The sequence below is a fragment of the Hyaena hyaena genome, unplaced genomic scaffold (assembly GCF_003009895.1).
Source record: "Hyaena hyaena isolate Hyena2069 unplaced genomic scaffold, ASM300989v1 scaffold_425, whole genome shotgun sequence".
NCBI classification, from domain to species: Eukaryota; Metazoa; Chordata; class Mammalia; order Carnivora; family Hyaenidae; genus Hyaena; species Hyaena hyaena.
In genome coordinates, this window is record NW_024081052.1 from 961980 (window position 1) to 977347 (window position 15368).

The window sequence follows — 15368 nt, forward strand, 5'->3', positions numbered from 1 at the left end:
GGTGTTTCCTGCCAATTGTGTGGCAATATACTGTGGGTAGGGACTATGGTGAGAGAATGTCTTGAATTTTCCTGCTGGCTTTGATGCGGTTGGTCTCATACATGCCTGAGGTGCAGGAGTCCCTTTAATCAGTTCCCAGATTTCTCACAAAGGGAATAAGCCCATGTATTGCTGTTGAATTGGTATCCATGGGAGAAGAAGGGACCAAGGTTTCTTATTCCAATATCTTGCTGATGTCACTTCCATATTTTCTTTTGTTTTGATCACTATGTTTTTTGTTAGAAGACTTCCTCAGGAATACTGATAATCTTTGGCTCTCTACTCATATTTAAGAGGGAGCCCTAAAAAGCTAAGTGGAATCTCTGTGGCCTTGTTTGAGCTTGTCACAGAGTTGGCTTCATTGCAGAGTGTTCTTGTCAGTTTCATTGAAGAGGTACTGAGGTCAGTATCTTTAGGTATTTTCTTTATAGTTGTTCACATTTGTTAGGAAAGAATCTTCCACTCTCCTGCCTGAAAGGTTCAAGTCTGGGTGCTAGTATTTTGGAAGCTGAGCAGAGAAATGGGATGTTGGGTTGGGATGGCAATAGGCATTAGGTGAGAAGGTCTCAGAATTCAGATGTACATTTTCATATAATTTCCACTCTTTTCATTCAGCACAGTATCTGAAACAGTTGCCTTTTTCTGTGTAATAAATAACCCCCAAACCTCATTGGCATAAAATGAAAGCATTTACTTCTTATTCCCATATCTACTGGTTGGCCAGGAAAGTCTGCTTCAGATTACAGACCTGCTGATCAGATGGGGCAGTTCTCTGCAGTCTGCAAATTGTCTAGGACTTTTCTATCCCATACCTATCATTCTGGGGTCCCCACAGGAGAGGCAAAAGCTAATTAGGATATATTCATCTCACAATTGAAAAGTTTGAGAGGACAAGTCCAACCATTCTAGCATAAAAGATCTGTTTATATCTTACTGCCCAAAGCAAGTCACATTTCCATTGCTTTAGCGAAGCCAAAGAGGGAGAAAGTTCATACCACTTTCAAGGGTGTGGATATATGATACTACTCCAGAGGAATGAGTAACTGGGACCAACATTTCAAATTCCACAGATCCTTGCTATTAACAGTGCCTAGTATCCTCCATTCCAGAGTTCCTCAAAATACCCAAAAGAATATATCTCTAGGCTTCATTTGAGTAAGAAAGTAGTCACCACATCTTTCACATTTCAGATAAATCTTTTTACAAGTATTGGGGCACCCAAATTGTGCACTTCTCTGGGATACTATAGTGCAAACTAGCTTGTTTCTGGGTCATTCCCATAATGTCTTCATCCTTTTCTTATCTGGTGGCTTCTGATGTATAGTCCTATGTGATTGAGCCTGGAATACAGTGGATAGTGGGCAAGGGAAGGAGGTTTTGATGAAGAAGACAAGCATACCTTCTCAAAAGGAACTTTATACATTGGAGGATTTGTGGACAAAGGGACAGTTTCTATAGCGGGTCAGCTTAAGGTTGAAATTATTTTCTCACCTAAATAATCTGATCCTCTGAAGAGTTCAGGTGATGGGAAACTACTTAAACTCTCTTCAAAACTCTTGTATTCTGTGTAAGAGTCTGTGAATGAATGGCTCAGAGGAGAACTAGAAATATCATGCTGCAAACTTAGTCCTATAGAATAAACAAACAAAAAAGGTAAAATGTTTCAATAGTATACATGCTCAAAATCCTAAGAATTCAAATTTGTAGAAACATATATGCAGTTGTATACAGAGAATATAAAATTACTTATATAAACAACTGAAAAGGCATATAATTGTATACCACTTTAACCTTAGAAAATATTTTTTATGTAGAAAATGCATTATAATCTTTTTCAATTGCTTTCTCAAGTTTTATAATTTATTCCTTCCCCTCCTTTGTTTCAATTGTGATTTTTTTACCCCAAAATGCAAGTTTTATACATAAGTAAATCACTAATTGTAAACTAACAAGCTAAGAAGAAAGGGTAATTCTAGTTATTCCATTTAAAAAACGATGAGCGTACATTATCAGAAAAATACCATTCACAATGAGATCCCACCTCACTCCTGTCAGAAGGGCTAAAATTAACAACTCAGGAAATAACAGACATTGGTGAGGATGCAGAGAAAAGGGAACCCTTTGCACTGTTGGTAGGAATGCAAACTGGTGGAGCCACTCTGGAAAACAGTATAGAGTTTCCACCCAAAATTAGAAATACAACTACCCTACACTCCAGCAATTGTAGTACTCGGTATTTATCCAAAGGATACAAAAATGCTGATTTGAAGGGGCACATGCACCTCAATGTTTATGGCAGCACTATCAACAATAGCCATTCTGTGGTAAGAGCCCAGATGTCCATCGATTAATGAATGGATAAAGAAGATGTGGTATATATATATGTGTGTATATATATATATATATATATACATATATACATATATACATATACATATATATGTGTGTATATATGTACATATACATATATATGTGTGTATATATATGTATATATATATACATATATATACATATATATGTACATGTATATATACATGAACATACATACAATGGACTATTATTTGCCGTTAAAAGAAAAAAGAATGAAATCTTACCGTTTGCAACAACATGGATGGAACTAGAGCGTATAATGCTAAGTGAAATAAGTCAGTCAGAGAAAGACAAATAGCTTATGATTTCGCTCCTATGTGGATTTAGGAAACACAACAGATGAACATAGGGGAAGGGAAGGAAAAATAAGATAAAAACAGAGAAGGAGCCAAATCATAAGACACTCTTAAATACAGAGAATACACTGAGGGTTGCTCTAAGGGCGATTGGTGGGCGAATGGGCTAAATGGGTGATGGGAATTAAGGAGGGCACTTGTTGGGATGAGCACTGGGTGTTCTACGTAAGGGATTAATCACTGGGTTCTATACCTGAAACCAATATTACACTGTATGTGAACTAACTTGAATTTAAACAAATAAATTAGAAATAAACAAACAAGCAATGAGCCTAAACACAGACAAATAGATCAAAGGAATTCCACAGAAAGCCCAGAAATGGACTCCTACACATATGAGCAAATGATTGTTTGCCAAGATGCAAGGACGGTTCAGTGTGGAAAGGACATTGTTTTAAACAAATTCTCTTGAAGCAACTGCATGTCTATATGCAAAATCAAACAAAACAAAAAACTTGTACTCATACCCTCCATCATATAAAAAAATTAACTCCAAGTGAATCATTAACATAAATTGTAAATCCTAAAACCACAAAAGTTCTAGAAAAAAAGAAGAGAAAATCTTCATGACTGAGGTAGGCAAAAACTCATAACACTAAGAGGACAACTCATAAAACAACAGCAATGATAATTAGACTTCATCAAATTTTAAAACTTCTCTTTGAAAGAGACTGTTAAATTGAAAAAGATAAGCCATATATTAAAACATTTGCAAATGCACTGGAATCCAGAATATAAATCACTCTGAAAACTCAATAATAAGAAAACAAACATCTCAATAAGAAAAAGGGCAAAATATTTGAATAGAGAATCTCCCAGACTAACAGGTCTTAAAGTCATCTCTGTGAGAGTGACTAGAATGAAGAACTTACAAATAAATGATAGGGACAGAAGTTAATACTAAATATTAAGAACCAGGTTTAGTAAGAAAAGGGAAAACATAGTCTGCTCTAGTCACCATTTATTACACACTTTCAAGTGACAAAATAGAGGTTAACAGTAATAAAAACTGGCAGGGTAGGGGGGCAGATGAGGGATAAAAGGGGAGCATGGCTCTGATAAACCTATTTTCTGCTGCCGGGGAGCTGACTTATGCCCATCTGTCCTCATCTTTCTTTTTTTCTTCCTTAAAGTTCATGTTTCACTTCTCTTTATTTCTCTGCTTCAAAAGAATTCTTACTAAAAACAGACATTCTGCATCTGTGCCCAAAGATCGGGAGCTGATTTGAAAAATAAAGTTAACCTACAAAAAGACTCTGGATTGAAAAATATAGCTTAAGTTTTTTAAGATTTTTTTTATTGATCTTTTTTTTAAAATAGTTTATTGTCAAGTTGGTTTCCATATAACACCCAGTGCTCATTCCAACTGTCCTCATCTTTAACCTACCTAAGAACACTAATTCTTTGTCTTGCCTACTTTGATCTCACCACATCTTTCTCTTCCACTCCAATGTCATCCTTAAAACTGAGAATTATTTCCTATCTGGCTACCTCTTCCAGCCATCACTCAAAGCTTAATTTGACTGACCCCAATCTAACCTCCTTTTCACTTTATCAAGTATCAGAGATAGGCTATCACTCTGAACATCTTTTGCTTCCCCTACTCCAAGTGCCCTAGTGTGTCTTGTCCCTGTCTTCAATACTTTTTAAAAGTCTTCTCATTCTGTTTTCATCCTTCCCCTTCATATATTGTTACATCTCTCTTGCCTTTTATATTTAAAAATTCCATGAAGGGGCACCTGGGTGGCTCAGTCAGTTGACTGTCTGACTTCCCCTCAAGTCCTGGTCTCACAGTTCATGAGTTCGACCTCCACATTGGTCTTGTAGCTGTCAGCACAGAGCACACTTCGATCTTCTGCCCCCTCTCTGCCCCTCTCCAACTCATGCTCTTTTTCTCAAAAATAAACAAACGGTTAAAAAAAAAAAAACTCCATGAAAACCACACATGAGAGAGCCATCCCTATCACTAAACCCCAGAACTCAAGCCAGGCTCAGAAATTAGGAATACCCCATACTTACCATCTGGGTATTGGTAAAGAAAAGAAGAAATAAATGTTCATGATTATAGCAGTAGAAGGGTAGCCCTGGAGTCACACGTTAGAAATGTAAATGCACTTAAAGTTATATTTATATCAAATTATACTATATATGTTTAAAAATAGTTCTATATGGCTTGTAACAAAAATGGCAATTTCTTTGTTTCAAAACTCTCCATAATTCCCTACCCTTCAGAGACTGTTTTCAACTCTTTTAGCTGTTTCTTCTAATAACCCCTTTATATTTCTAAATTAAAATGTATTCAACAATTCTATTATTATGACTGCTCAAATATATTTATACCCAAGCCATGAGCTATGAGCTATGAGCTATATTCATCATCTTTTTGCTACAAGTTGGGTTTTTTTTGAGTTATTGATTATCCATTTTTAAAATTAGTTTTCTAAGTACCTATCATTTTCTGGCAGAAGTACAAATTTCTTCTCAATACTTTAAAAATTCCAGGTTATCTATCAGTTCCGTTTTTAAAAAATTTTTTTCCTTCCTGCCTCTTTATTCTCTTACTCTCTTCTCTTTTCCTTTTTTTTTTTTTTTCCCCCCGTTTTTAAAGAAGTATTGCTCTTGGAGATCTCAATATGCTTGCTTAAATTCCGGACTTCTTGCCTGCTAGAAGTGCCTTCGTGGAATTCTCCTTTATCCTTATCCTAAGGACTTCTTGCACATATTGCTTGTATTAGAACCTTTGATTCCTGGATCCCTTGATTTCTTCTCTATTGATTTATTCTCTAGTGTTGTTGGAGTACCTCCCTTATTTCATGAGAAAAGGTGCATGGATATATCTGTATAAAATTTCTTTATACTATCGTCACATTTGAGTGATTGTTGGGCTGGGTACAGAATTCTAGACTACTGCATTAAAATGACTGATTCCATTTTTTGATGTTTGACAAATTTAAACCTCACTGCCCTCTCTTCCCCTTCCTCCATGTATCTGGGAAAGCTAATAAAAAGCCCCAATTTTCATCTTTTAGCAACGGATACAAGTTAAAACCATGTCCAGGAAACCTCATCCTGGCCCCACTTAAACCTCTACACCCAATTTCTTTTCCCTGCTTTCTCAAACCATTGTCAGTCCTGCTCAGGAGACACTTTTCTCTCTACAAAGCCTCGTTGAATGAGTGATAAACCTTTCCCAAGCCTCTTGGTATGTTGTGACATCATCAGTCTTGAAATCTGAACCAAATTTTGTCCGGGGATCCATTTCACCTCAGCAAAATCTGTTCCCTTCAGAATTTTAAATGCATTTTCTCACCATGTTCTAGCTTCTGGAGTTGCTCTTGAGAAACTCAATGCCATGCATATTCTTCATTACTTATTTGCAATCAACAATTTTTCCTCTGGAAGACTGAAGGATTTCTCTCTTTATCCTGAAGATCTTTAAGTTATATCATGTTATGCCTGGGTCTTTTTTTCATTCATTGTCATGGGCAGTTGGTGGGCTCTTTCATTATATACACTCATGATCATTTAAAAAAAAATTTTAATTCTTTATTTATTTTTGAGAGAGAGACAGAGAGAGAGAGAGAGCAAGCAGGTGAGGAACAGAGAAGGCAACAAAGAATCTGAAGCAGGCTGCAGGCTCTGAGCTATCAGCCCAGAGTCCAGCGCTGGGCTGGAACTCACAAACTGCAGGTTCATGACCTGAGCTTAAGTCAGACGCTTAACAGACTGAGCCACCCTGGTCCAACCATTTTTAATTCTAGAAAATTTTCTAGCTCTATGTGTTTAATAATTTCCTTTCTGGGGATCCCTGGATGGTTCAGTTGGTTAAGCATCTCACTCTTGATTTCAGCCCCAGTCATACATGATCTTGCAGTTAGCTGATATGAACCTCAAGTCAGGCTCCACACTGACAGTGCAGAGCCTGTTTGGGATTCTCTCTCCCTTCCCTCTGTTCTTTCCCAGACTGTGCTCTCTCTTTCTCAATCTCTCTCTCAAAATAAAAAATAACATTTGAAAAAAATTTCCTTTCTGTTTATAATGCCTAGAATTAAATTATAAATGCCTGTTATAATGCCTATTTTTCAGATGTTAGAATGTCTGAACTCATCTTCTAATTATTTTTTTTAAAAAGCAGGTTTATTGCAATACAATTCATATTCCATAAATTCAAACTTTTAAAGTATACAATTCAGTGATGTTTAGTATATTCACAGAATTGTGTCACCAGTGCCATTATTTTTATCTTTTATCTTCTAATGTTTGTTCAATTTTTGGAATATTTCCTTAAATTCATCATTCTATCCTTCACAGAATGTTTTGTTCCTGATTTCATATTTTTAAAAAATACTTTTTGTTCTCTAAATGCTCCTTTTCCTAATAGCCCTCACTTGTTTCATAGATACATATTTTCATTATTCTCAGGATTACTATTACTTCATTATCCTGAAGATAATAAAAACATAGCTTTTAAAAGGTTTCTTTTCCTTGCATTGTCTGTGTCCTTCAAGCTTCATTTCATTTGGTTATCATTTATTTCAAATGTTTTAATTAATTAAACATTCTTTAATGTTCAAGAATAAGGCATTAAAATAGCAATGGAACCTCTGGATTTCTGATTGGGATTTAGGAAGTAGTGGACTTGACTGAAGGGTATTTATATAGGGACCAGGTCATTACTTCCAGAATATAGGTCTTCTTCTGGGCAAGGAAGTTTCCAAGGATGACTCCTCCTGTCTCCTAGTTTGGGAGTATTTTCTTGAGTGGTGTAAGGTAGGAGAGAAGTCTGGAAGTTTCACCACTATGTATACAAATTTACTTAATTCCCATCCCTCTTCCCCATGCTGCTACCAGTTTTCTTTTCTTTTCTTTTCCTTTTTTTCCCCTACTAGTTTTCAATATAGCATCACTGAGTCCAGATCCTCTGCTTCAATATTTCTGGACTGCCACGGTGGGAAAAAGAGTAGTTGTCTGAACATACAGTGATGGGGAAGGGATCAAATCATCTAACCACTACTTTTAAAGATTTCCAAACCCCCTCCTATTTTCAACACTATATATATTCATTTCTTCAGGAATATGTGATGCTTCTAATTCTTGAAACTATAGCCTGAATCAGTTTGATTCTTGGTTTGTCTTTACTCTAGGCATCTATCTTTCAGCTTTTTCCCCCCTTCTCTCTCTCTCTCTCTCTCCCTTTGGTCTGTTACGCCAACTGTAACTTATTTATCTACATTCTAGTTTCCAAAATTTTGTTGATTACCTCTTGTTAGCTGAAGTCTCTTCTCTTTATCTGTGGCTTCAAACCCTTTTTATGCCTTAACTGAAAATTTAGTGAAGTTTCAGAAGGGAGAAGTAGATGTTTATGTTCAATCTTCCACATTAAATATGAAGTCCTGAACTAATTTTGAGCATGTTGTAAAATTAGTATATTCGAAGATAGAATTAAAAGTTAATTATATATTAAATAGAATTTTGTAGGCTGCTCAAAACCTAGTCATCTACATTTTATTACAGGAAGAAGTATTCTAGGTTTCAAATATCAATCAACAAATGAATCTTAGAATACAATCAGCTTGAGCACTATCAACAATAGTCAATCTGTTCTTCTCTTCCTGACAGTCAGCATTATTAGACATGTGGCTGCTTAAAGTATTGAAAACTGTCTAGAATATTAAAAGCTTTGTATATTATCTGGAAAAATTAAACCCTAAAATTTAAAAAAACAACAACAGTCAAGCGCTATCAACAATAGTCAACATATGGAAAGAGCACAAATGTCCATCGATGGATGAATGGATAAAGAAGATGTGGTATATATACAACAGAATACAACTCAGTGATAAAAAAAGGATGAAATCTTGCCATTTGCAACAACACGTGTGGAACTACAGTGTATTCTGCTAAGTGAAATAAGTCAGTTAGAGAAAGACAAACAGCATATGATTTCGCTCATATGTGGAATTTAAGAAACACGACAGATGAACATAGGGGAAGGGAGGGAAAAATAATATAAAAACAGAGACAGGCAAACCATAAGACACTCTTAAATACAGAGAACTGAGGGTTGTTAGAGGGGAGGAGTTTGGATGAATGGGCTAAATGGGTGATGGGTGTTAAGGAGGGCACTTATTGGGATAAGCGCTGAGTATTCTACATAAGTGACCAATCACTGAGTTCTGCATCTGATACAACCAGCCTGTAAATTAGAGGCCATCTATTTTCTATTTCCTTATATCTTTCACATATCAACTTTATAAGTCTAGTAACTAGTATTTAAACTACAATTTTAGAAAATAATAATTACAATTAGTTTATTTTCTCTAAACAGAGTATAAAACTCATTCAACAAGCATTTGAAATTATATCATCTCCCAAACATGGGACAGGAACATAAAAGGTAGTGCTTATTCTCAACAGCTTTAGATCCAAGAATGACAAAAGTAATTATAATGTTGTTTTAAGTCCCAACAGAGTGTATAAAAAGTGCTACAGAACTTCTAAGAAAGAATAACTCATGTACAAAGAGAGAAGAGGGGTCAGGAGAGGCTTCCCACTAGAGACAGTACTGGAATGTTTTTTTTTTTTTCTTGAAGAACAAGTACAAATTAACCAGGCAAAGAAGAGAGAAGGGAAGGAGAAGCATTTGTTGAGCTCCTTCCTTGTTCTTTTGCACTTATATTCTAGGAAATGTTTATTCTATTTTCTAGCTAGTTAATTTGATTTTGAGCTGAATTCATTTCAAAATTAGGCTCATTTACTGAGTTTTTAAATTTGATATTTTTAGTTTCCAGGGACCATTAATTTTTTCAAATAGGACTGTTATCCAATGGCCTCTTGTCTTCAAAGAGATATTCAGTTTTTCTCCAGTTATTCAAGTATTAGTTATTCTCTTGCTCGATTAGTTGCCTCTCTTCCATGTCACTGGTTTTATTCAAACGTTTGAGTGCTCCTAGTTATCTGTTCATATCTCTATTTGAAAATATTTATTTGTAGAGCAGTGTGTATAAATTCTGCAACAGCAGCCTACTTCTGGAAATTTCTTAGAAGAGTAATGAGACATGCTGAGAACCTCTGTTCTGCATGGTGGTACCCTCCTGCATTTTCGGGTATTGTAGGTAAAATGGGGCACTGTTCTAATTGCCTGGTTAGTGTACACACTAGAAGGCTCCTTTATCAGAATTCCCACTTCAGAGAGCCATATTACATCTTTATCCTGGGGTTAACAAGCATAATCTATCTCTTTTACCTTTTTCTACCACTGCTATCCTTGTGGTAATCTGGAGTTACTTCAGACTGCCTTCTGCTTCTCATCCCAGCCCCAACATTGACACTTAGGAACCAAACCCTTAGTGCACTTTGCTTAGGAGTAGTTCTCAGGGTTTATCCTGGCAGCATGCATTGGCAGCTGCCAATGTTTCCAATATAAGCAAAGGATGAGGAAGAAGAACCAGGTCGCATAGTGGCAAAATGCTGTGCTTAATCCCTCACCTTGACAATTCCTTCAGGGTCCTTTTTATTATAGGTGATGTGTTTGTTTTTTGTTTTTTTCATTTATTGACCAACTGTTTCAAACGTCTCTAGAGCTACTCTTATGTCTGCAGTGGTTTTTCTCTGCTCTTCAAATATTCTCAAATATTCAGCAATCTGATCTCATCTGCTTTTAAGAATTCCTCAGCATTTCTGGTGTGCTGATGGCATCCTTTCTTCTCTTCAAAAATAACTTCAATTACACCAATATGTAAATGGCTCATAAATTTCTATCAGCAGCTCTCCATATCCAACTGCCTATCTGGCATTCTACTTAGTCATCTCAAAAGCACCCATAACCTAATTTATTAAAAACATAATTTTTGGGGGCGCCTGGGTGGCTTAGTCGGTGAAGCGTCCAACTTTCGCTTAGGTCATGATCTCGCGGTTCGTGGGTTTGGGCCCCGCGTCGGGCTCTGTGCTGACTGCCAGCTCAGAGCCTGGAGCCTGTTTCAGTCTGTGACTCCCTCTCTCTCTGACCCTCCCCTGCTCACGCTGTCTCTCTCTCTCTCTCCTAGAAATAAATAAAACATTAAAAAAAAAACATAATTTATGATCTTCCCCTCAAACAAGATTTTTTTTAGTAAATGCCACCACCTTATATCCAGTTATGCAAGCCAGAAACAGGTGTCATCTTTGATACTTCCATATTCTTCATTTGCCAAATTCTGTCAGTTTCATTTCCTAAAATAGTCATGAGCTATGCTCACTTCTTTCTATTTTCAATGTCATCCTTTAGTACAAAGTGCCATCATCTCTCCCCTAAACTACCGTAATAACCTCCCATCCGGTCTATTTGCATCCATTCATGCTTCTTTCCACACTGTAGCCAAGGTGATCATATATTTTCCTAAGTAAAAGACTTCAGTGGCTTCCTGCTGCTCCAAATATAAACACCAGTATCTTTGACATGGTCTATAAGGCTCAGCAAGGCCTCTGTCTGTTTAACCTTGTCTTAACCTTGTCTTAATATTGCATTTCCCCCTCCTCTCTGAATGACAGCCACACTGGCCTTCTTTCATTTCATTGAACACATAGGGCTTAATCCCATGTTACAGCCTTTGCACGTGCTATTCCCTCTGCCTGGGTGACTCTTAACACACCTCTTTGCATAGCTAATTTCTCCTTTTCTTCCAAACTCAATTCAATTGCTTTTCCTTCCTAGAAGCTTTTCCTAATCTCTCCAGCTAAACTCAATTTGTTACATTCAAGTGGATCTCTTATGTTGCATTTATCACAATTTTAATTTACTGGTGTGTACTTGAAAGCTATGAGGATGAGGTTCATGGCACAGACAGGACCTGGACTAGGAGAAAGATATGTCTTCCACTAAGACGGGAAGATGAAGCAAAAATACAAATGGATGCTTATGTTTGTAAGAAAGAAAGCTGAGGGAATTCATATCTGGCAGTCTTACCTGATACTAGCTCACTACTCGATGAACTACTTTCAACCTGGAGGTCATCAGTCACTGACTCCTAAGTGGAATAAGAATTAAAGATATAGCACAAATTATAAGACTAAATATTTTTATATTTTAGTATTCTATCACATTGATCTGGTTACTTTCAAAATGAAAAACTGAAGTTTGTGTATCAGTTTCATATGTATAATAGACTCTTTCGGCTTAGTGATCATAGATGTAATCTGATATTTAATATTAAATCTAAAAATTAATATTAAAATGTAATAATGTGGACATGTCTATAGAGTCAGCAATATACTAGTCAACTAACTACTATGGGATAAACCAGCCTCTAGAAGATGAGTATTTTTCTGATCCCCTAGGTTGGAAATAGGAAGGCAAAATAAAAATACTGGCAAGTCTAAAATATCAGAAATACAATTAAAGGCAAACAAATATAAAAATATGTCATATATGTGTATAAAAGTATAACTATCTTCAACATATAACGAATAAGCATTTCACACAAAAAAAGACACACAAATAGACAATAAAACAAGAAAAAAGTATCAATTTTAGTAATATTCAGAGAAATGGAAAATTAGATAACATGCTACTTTTCATCTATCAAATATATGTATTTTTTAAGTATCAGATGCCAATTGCCAACATGAATTAAAAATGTTAAACATGATCCAACTCTTAACCCACTGCAAAATTTTTTATCTTAGAGTAATAATTTGAGTGTACACAAAAAACTTCTGTGGTAGAATGTCCACTGATATCTAACTGGCAAAACCTTGGAAACAATCTCCATCCTCCAACCACAGGAAAAAGGTCATATAAATTACAGTGTATCTATCTATGAGACAAAGCACTATGCAGACACTAAAAATCATATTTTTAGAGGCCACTTAATGTCAGAGAAATATACAATCACATAACAACTTGTAAATTTTTAAAAAGCAGATAAAAAGAAATGTAGGAAAATATATAAAAAGTAGGAGAAACTTTTTAAACACTTTTTTTTGCATAGTCTGAATCATCTACAAATAACACTTAACAGTGTTAAAATCTGGGGTAAAAGCTTTTTTAAAAATGCCTTTGTTGAAACTGGCCACCCCCAAAACACATGTTTTAGAGATATATGTAAGCTAAAGCAGTGGAACATAACTATTTAATGCTAATGGTAGATGAGTCACAAGCAATTTTTAAAATCTGAGTTTCTCCAAACTACTGTTATATATCTTTAAAATACTGTACAGGATCCATATTAAGTACAGTAGATCAAGAAATTATATAGGGGCGCCTGTGTGGCTCAATCGGTTAAGCTTCGGACTTCAGCTCAGGTCAGGATCTCACGTTTGGTGGGTTCGAGCCCGCATCCGGCTCTGTGCTGACAGCTAGCTCAGAGCTTGGAGCCTGTCTTTCTATTTTGTGTCTCCCTCTCTCTCTCTGACCCTCCCCTGCTCACGCTGTCTCTATCTCTCTCTCAAAAATAAATACAAACATTTTTAAAAATTATATAATATACTAATGTTAACGAACACTGTTTCTAGTCATTAATGGAAAGTTAAATGAGAAAACATGAAAATGGCTTTAAAATGCCTTAAGTGCTCCTAAACATAAGGGAGTTACTATGAAAAACTCACATACACTTGTTTCATAGAAAAGTAGACAGTAATGGGCATTTCTCAAATTTTTGTCAAGGGAAATTAAAAACAAAAAATATGGCTATGAATCCACCAGAATCAGAAATTCAAGGCCCTGTCTAAAAACACCAACCTTTATAAAAATGCTAGGAAGCTATGTATTCTCTATTGAACAAAGACCATACTACATTTTAATCTGCAGGCACATCAGTTACCACCGTCACTGTTGTAAGTATATCCAAGGTCCATGAAAGAAATATGCATACACTCAATGGAGCAATCTTCTCATCCCGCGGCTCCTCACTTGGGCTATTTTCTCGCAGGCTCTTCTGTCCTGTAACTCTTAACTGAGTGCTAACAAACAAACAACGCAATTAGTTTGCACGGTCTGGACTTGGCTCTCCACGTCCCTGTTCATACCGTTCAGAATTTGAAAGGCTATGTGGGGACATCCTTAAGAAAAAGACCCCATGGGTTAATTGCACCAATATCCAACTGATGCTATGAACGCTTTCCTGAAGATCAGAGCTCACTTGCTTTTAGGTAACTTGGCAAAACTGCTCCTTAAAAAATTCTGGGTCTATGTTGTGGGAGGAGCGAAATCACAATATTCCACCTATTTTCTTCGCTGACTCTCAGAACGAGGCTGGCTATTGGCAGCAAATGGGGACGAAAATTTTGAGGGGGGCAGAGGCACGGGCACTAGTGGCTACGCACCTCCTCGGCCTAGAGCGGCTAACTCCCTGCCCACTCCACTCGACTTTCTCAGAGATCTTCGGCAAACAGGGCGCGTCTCCTTCCAGGCCTAAGAGAGGGCGGCATAAATCAGGGCAAGGCCCTGGAGGCCCGCTTGCCAGCCTCGAGTGTCCCTCGGGCGGCCGAGGCCTAGCCACCCCCGCCGTTCGCGTTTCCCACCCCGAGCGCCCCTCCGTAGGCTTGCCCGCCCGGGCTTACAGTGGGCAGACGGCCTTCTGTCTGGACCCGGAGGGGCCTCCGCCTTCACCGTGGGGCCAAGCTCTGGCGTCGGGGTTAGGTTGAGCCTCTGGCCAGCCCGCTTCTTGCGGGTATAGACCCGTAGCGACCACATTGCCACTCCACCCCACAAGGCCTTGGGGGTCTCTTGGCCCTCAGCAGGCTGTCTCGTCGCCTTCTTGAGGAAACAAGCTAGTGTCTGAGTGCGTTAGCGTCCGCCCAGAAGCTGACGGCGAAACAGTATGACACGAGCTGGACGAGGAAAAGCCGACAGCTCCAACTCCTACACTGGACTGACTGGAGCCGCCCTCCTCGCTCCTGCCTTCTTCTTTTTTTTTTTTTTTTTAATCTCGTCGAAACCGTGCGGTGGCTTGTGGGAAATAGAGTAACTTGGAGGTGGCCCCGCCCTGCTGGAGGCGCGGCATCCGGGTATTTGGCAGTAGGCCCGAGTGGTTGCGGGTCCACTGGCGCAGGCTCTTTCATCTCACGCTTGGAGAGAAGCTTGCGGGGGAAAAAGCCTTTTCCTCTTCCTGGAGGTTGCACCTTTGCAACCGATGGCTCCTCCCATCTCGTTATCAACATTGCGTTAGTGCCTTGGCAATGTTTTAGGTCTCCAAACATAGGGAGTCGGGGGGTGGGGGGACGGGGGCCGTCAGGGGTTGGGGATCAGCCTAGGTGCGGAAAAGTCAGGCAGGAACGAAAGCACATTAAACCAGCAGGGAATGTCCTCCTGAGCAATCCACTTCAGTCCCGCGGCCACCAGTTTACTGCGGGACCAAGGCATCTGACAGCAAAGACCTTAACTTGCAGGAGATTTCTTAAGGATAAGCAGAATCTCTTCGCCCCTATCCAGGAGCTACCTCCTGGACATCTGGGCAGCTTTATGGTCAAGGTAGAGAATTCCTTACCTCCTGGTGTTCTCGGGCTCAGCTTGTTGGCTCTGCCCCACTGCAGGAACGTAGGAATGACTTCCCTCTCTCCATACGCCCTCCTTGAAACCATCCGGCTGCATCTGATAAGCATATTGTGCACATAATAACCATCTTC

At 38.1% G+C, this 15368-nt stretch overlaps 1 protein-coding gene across 1 annotated transcript in view; it reads right to left on the reverse strand.

Moving 5' to 3' along the window:
• MEIKIN (meiotic kinetochore factor) overlaps nt 1-14500 on the reverse strand; it is a 100676-nt gene extending 86176 nt beyond the window's left edge. Inside the window, exons 1-5 of the mRNA XM_039252566.1 lie at nt 14304-14500; nt 14067-14154; nt 13616-13703; nt 11710-11770; nt 1531-1668 (exon numbers count right to left, since the gene is read on the reverse strand). Coding sequence (XP_039108497.1) covers nt 1531-1668; nt 11710-11770; nt 13616-13703; nt 14067-14154; nt 14304-14436 — 508 coding nt within the window. The 5' untranslated portion in view covers nt 14437-14500. The remainder of the gene's footprint in view (nt 1-1530; nt 1669-11709; nt 11771-13615; nt 13704-14066; nt 14155-14303) is intronic.
• Nucleotides 14501-15368: the final 868 nt, after the last annotated feature.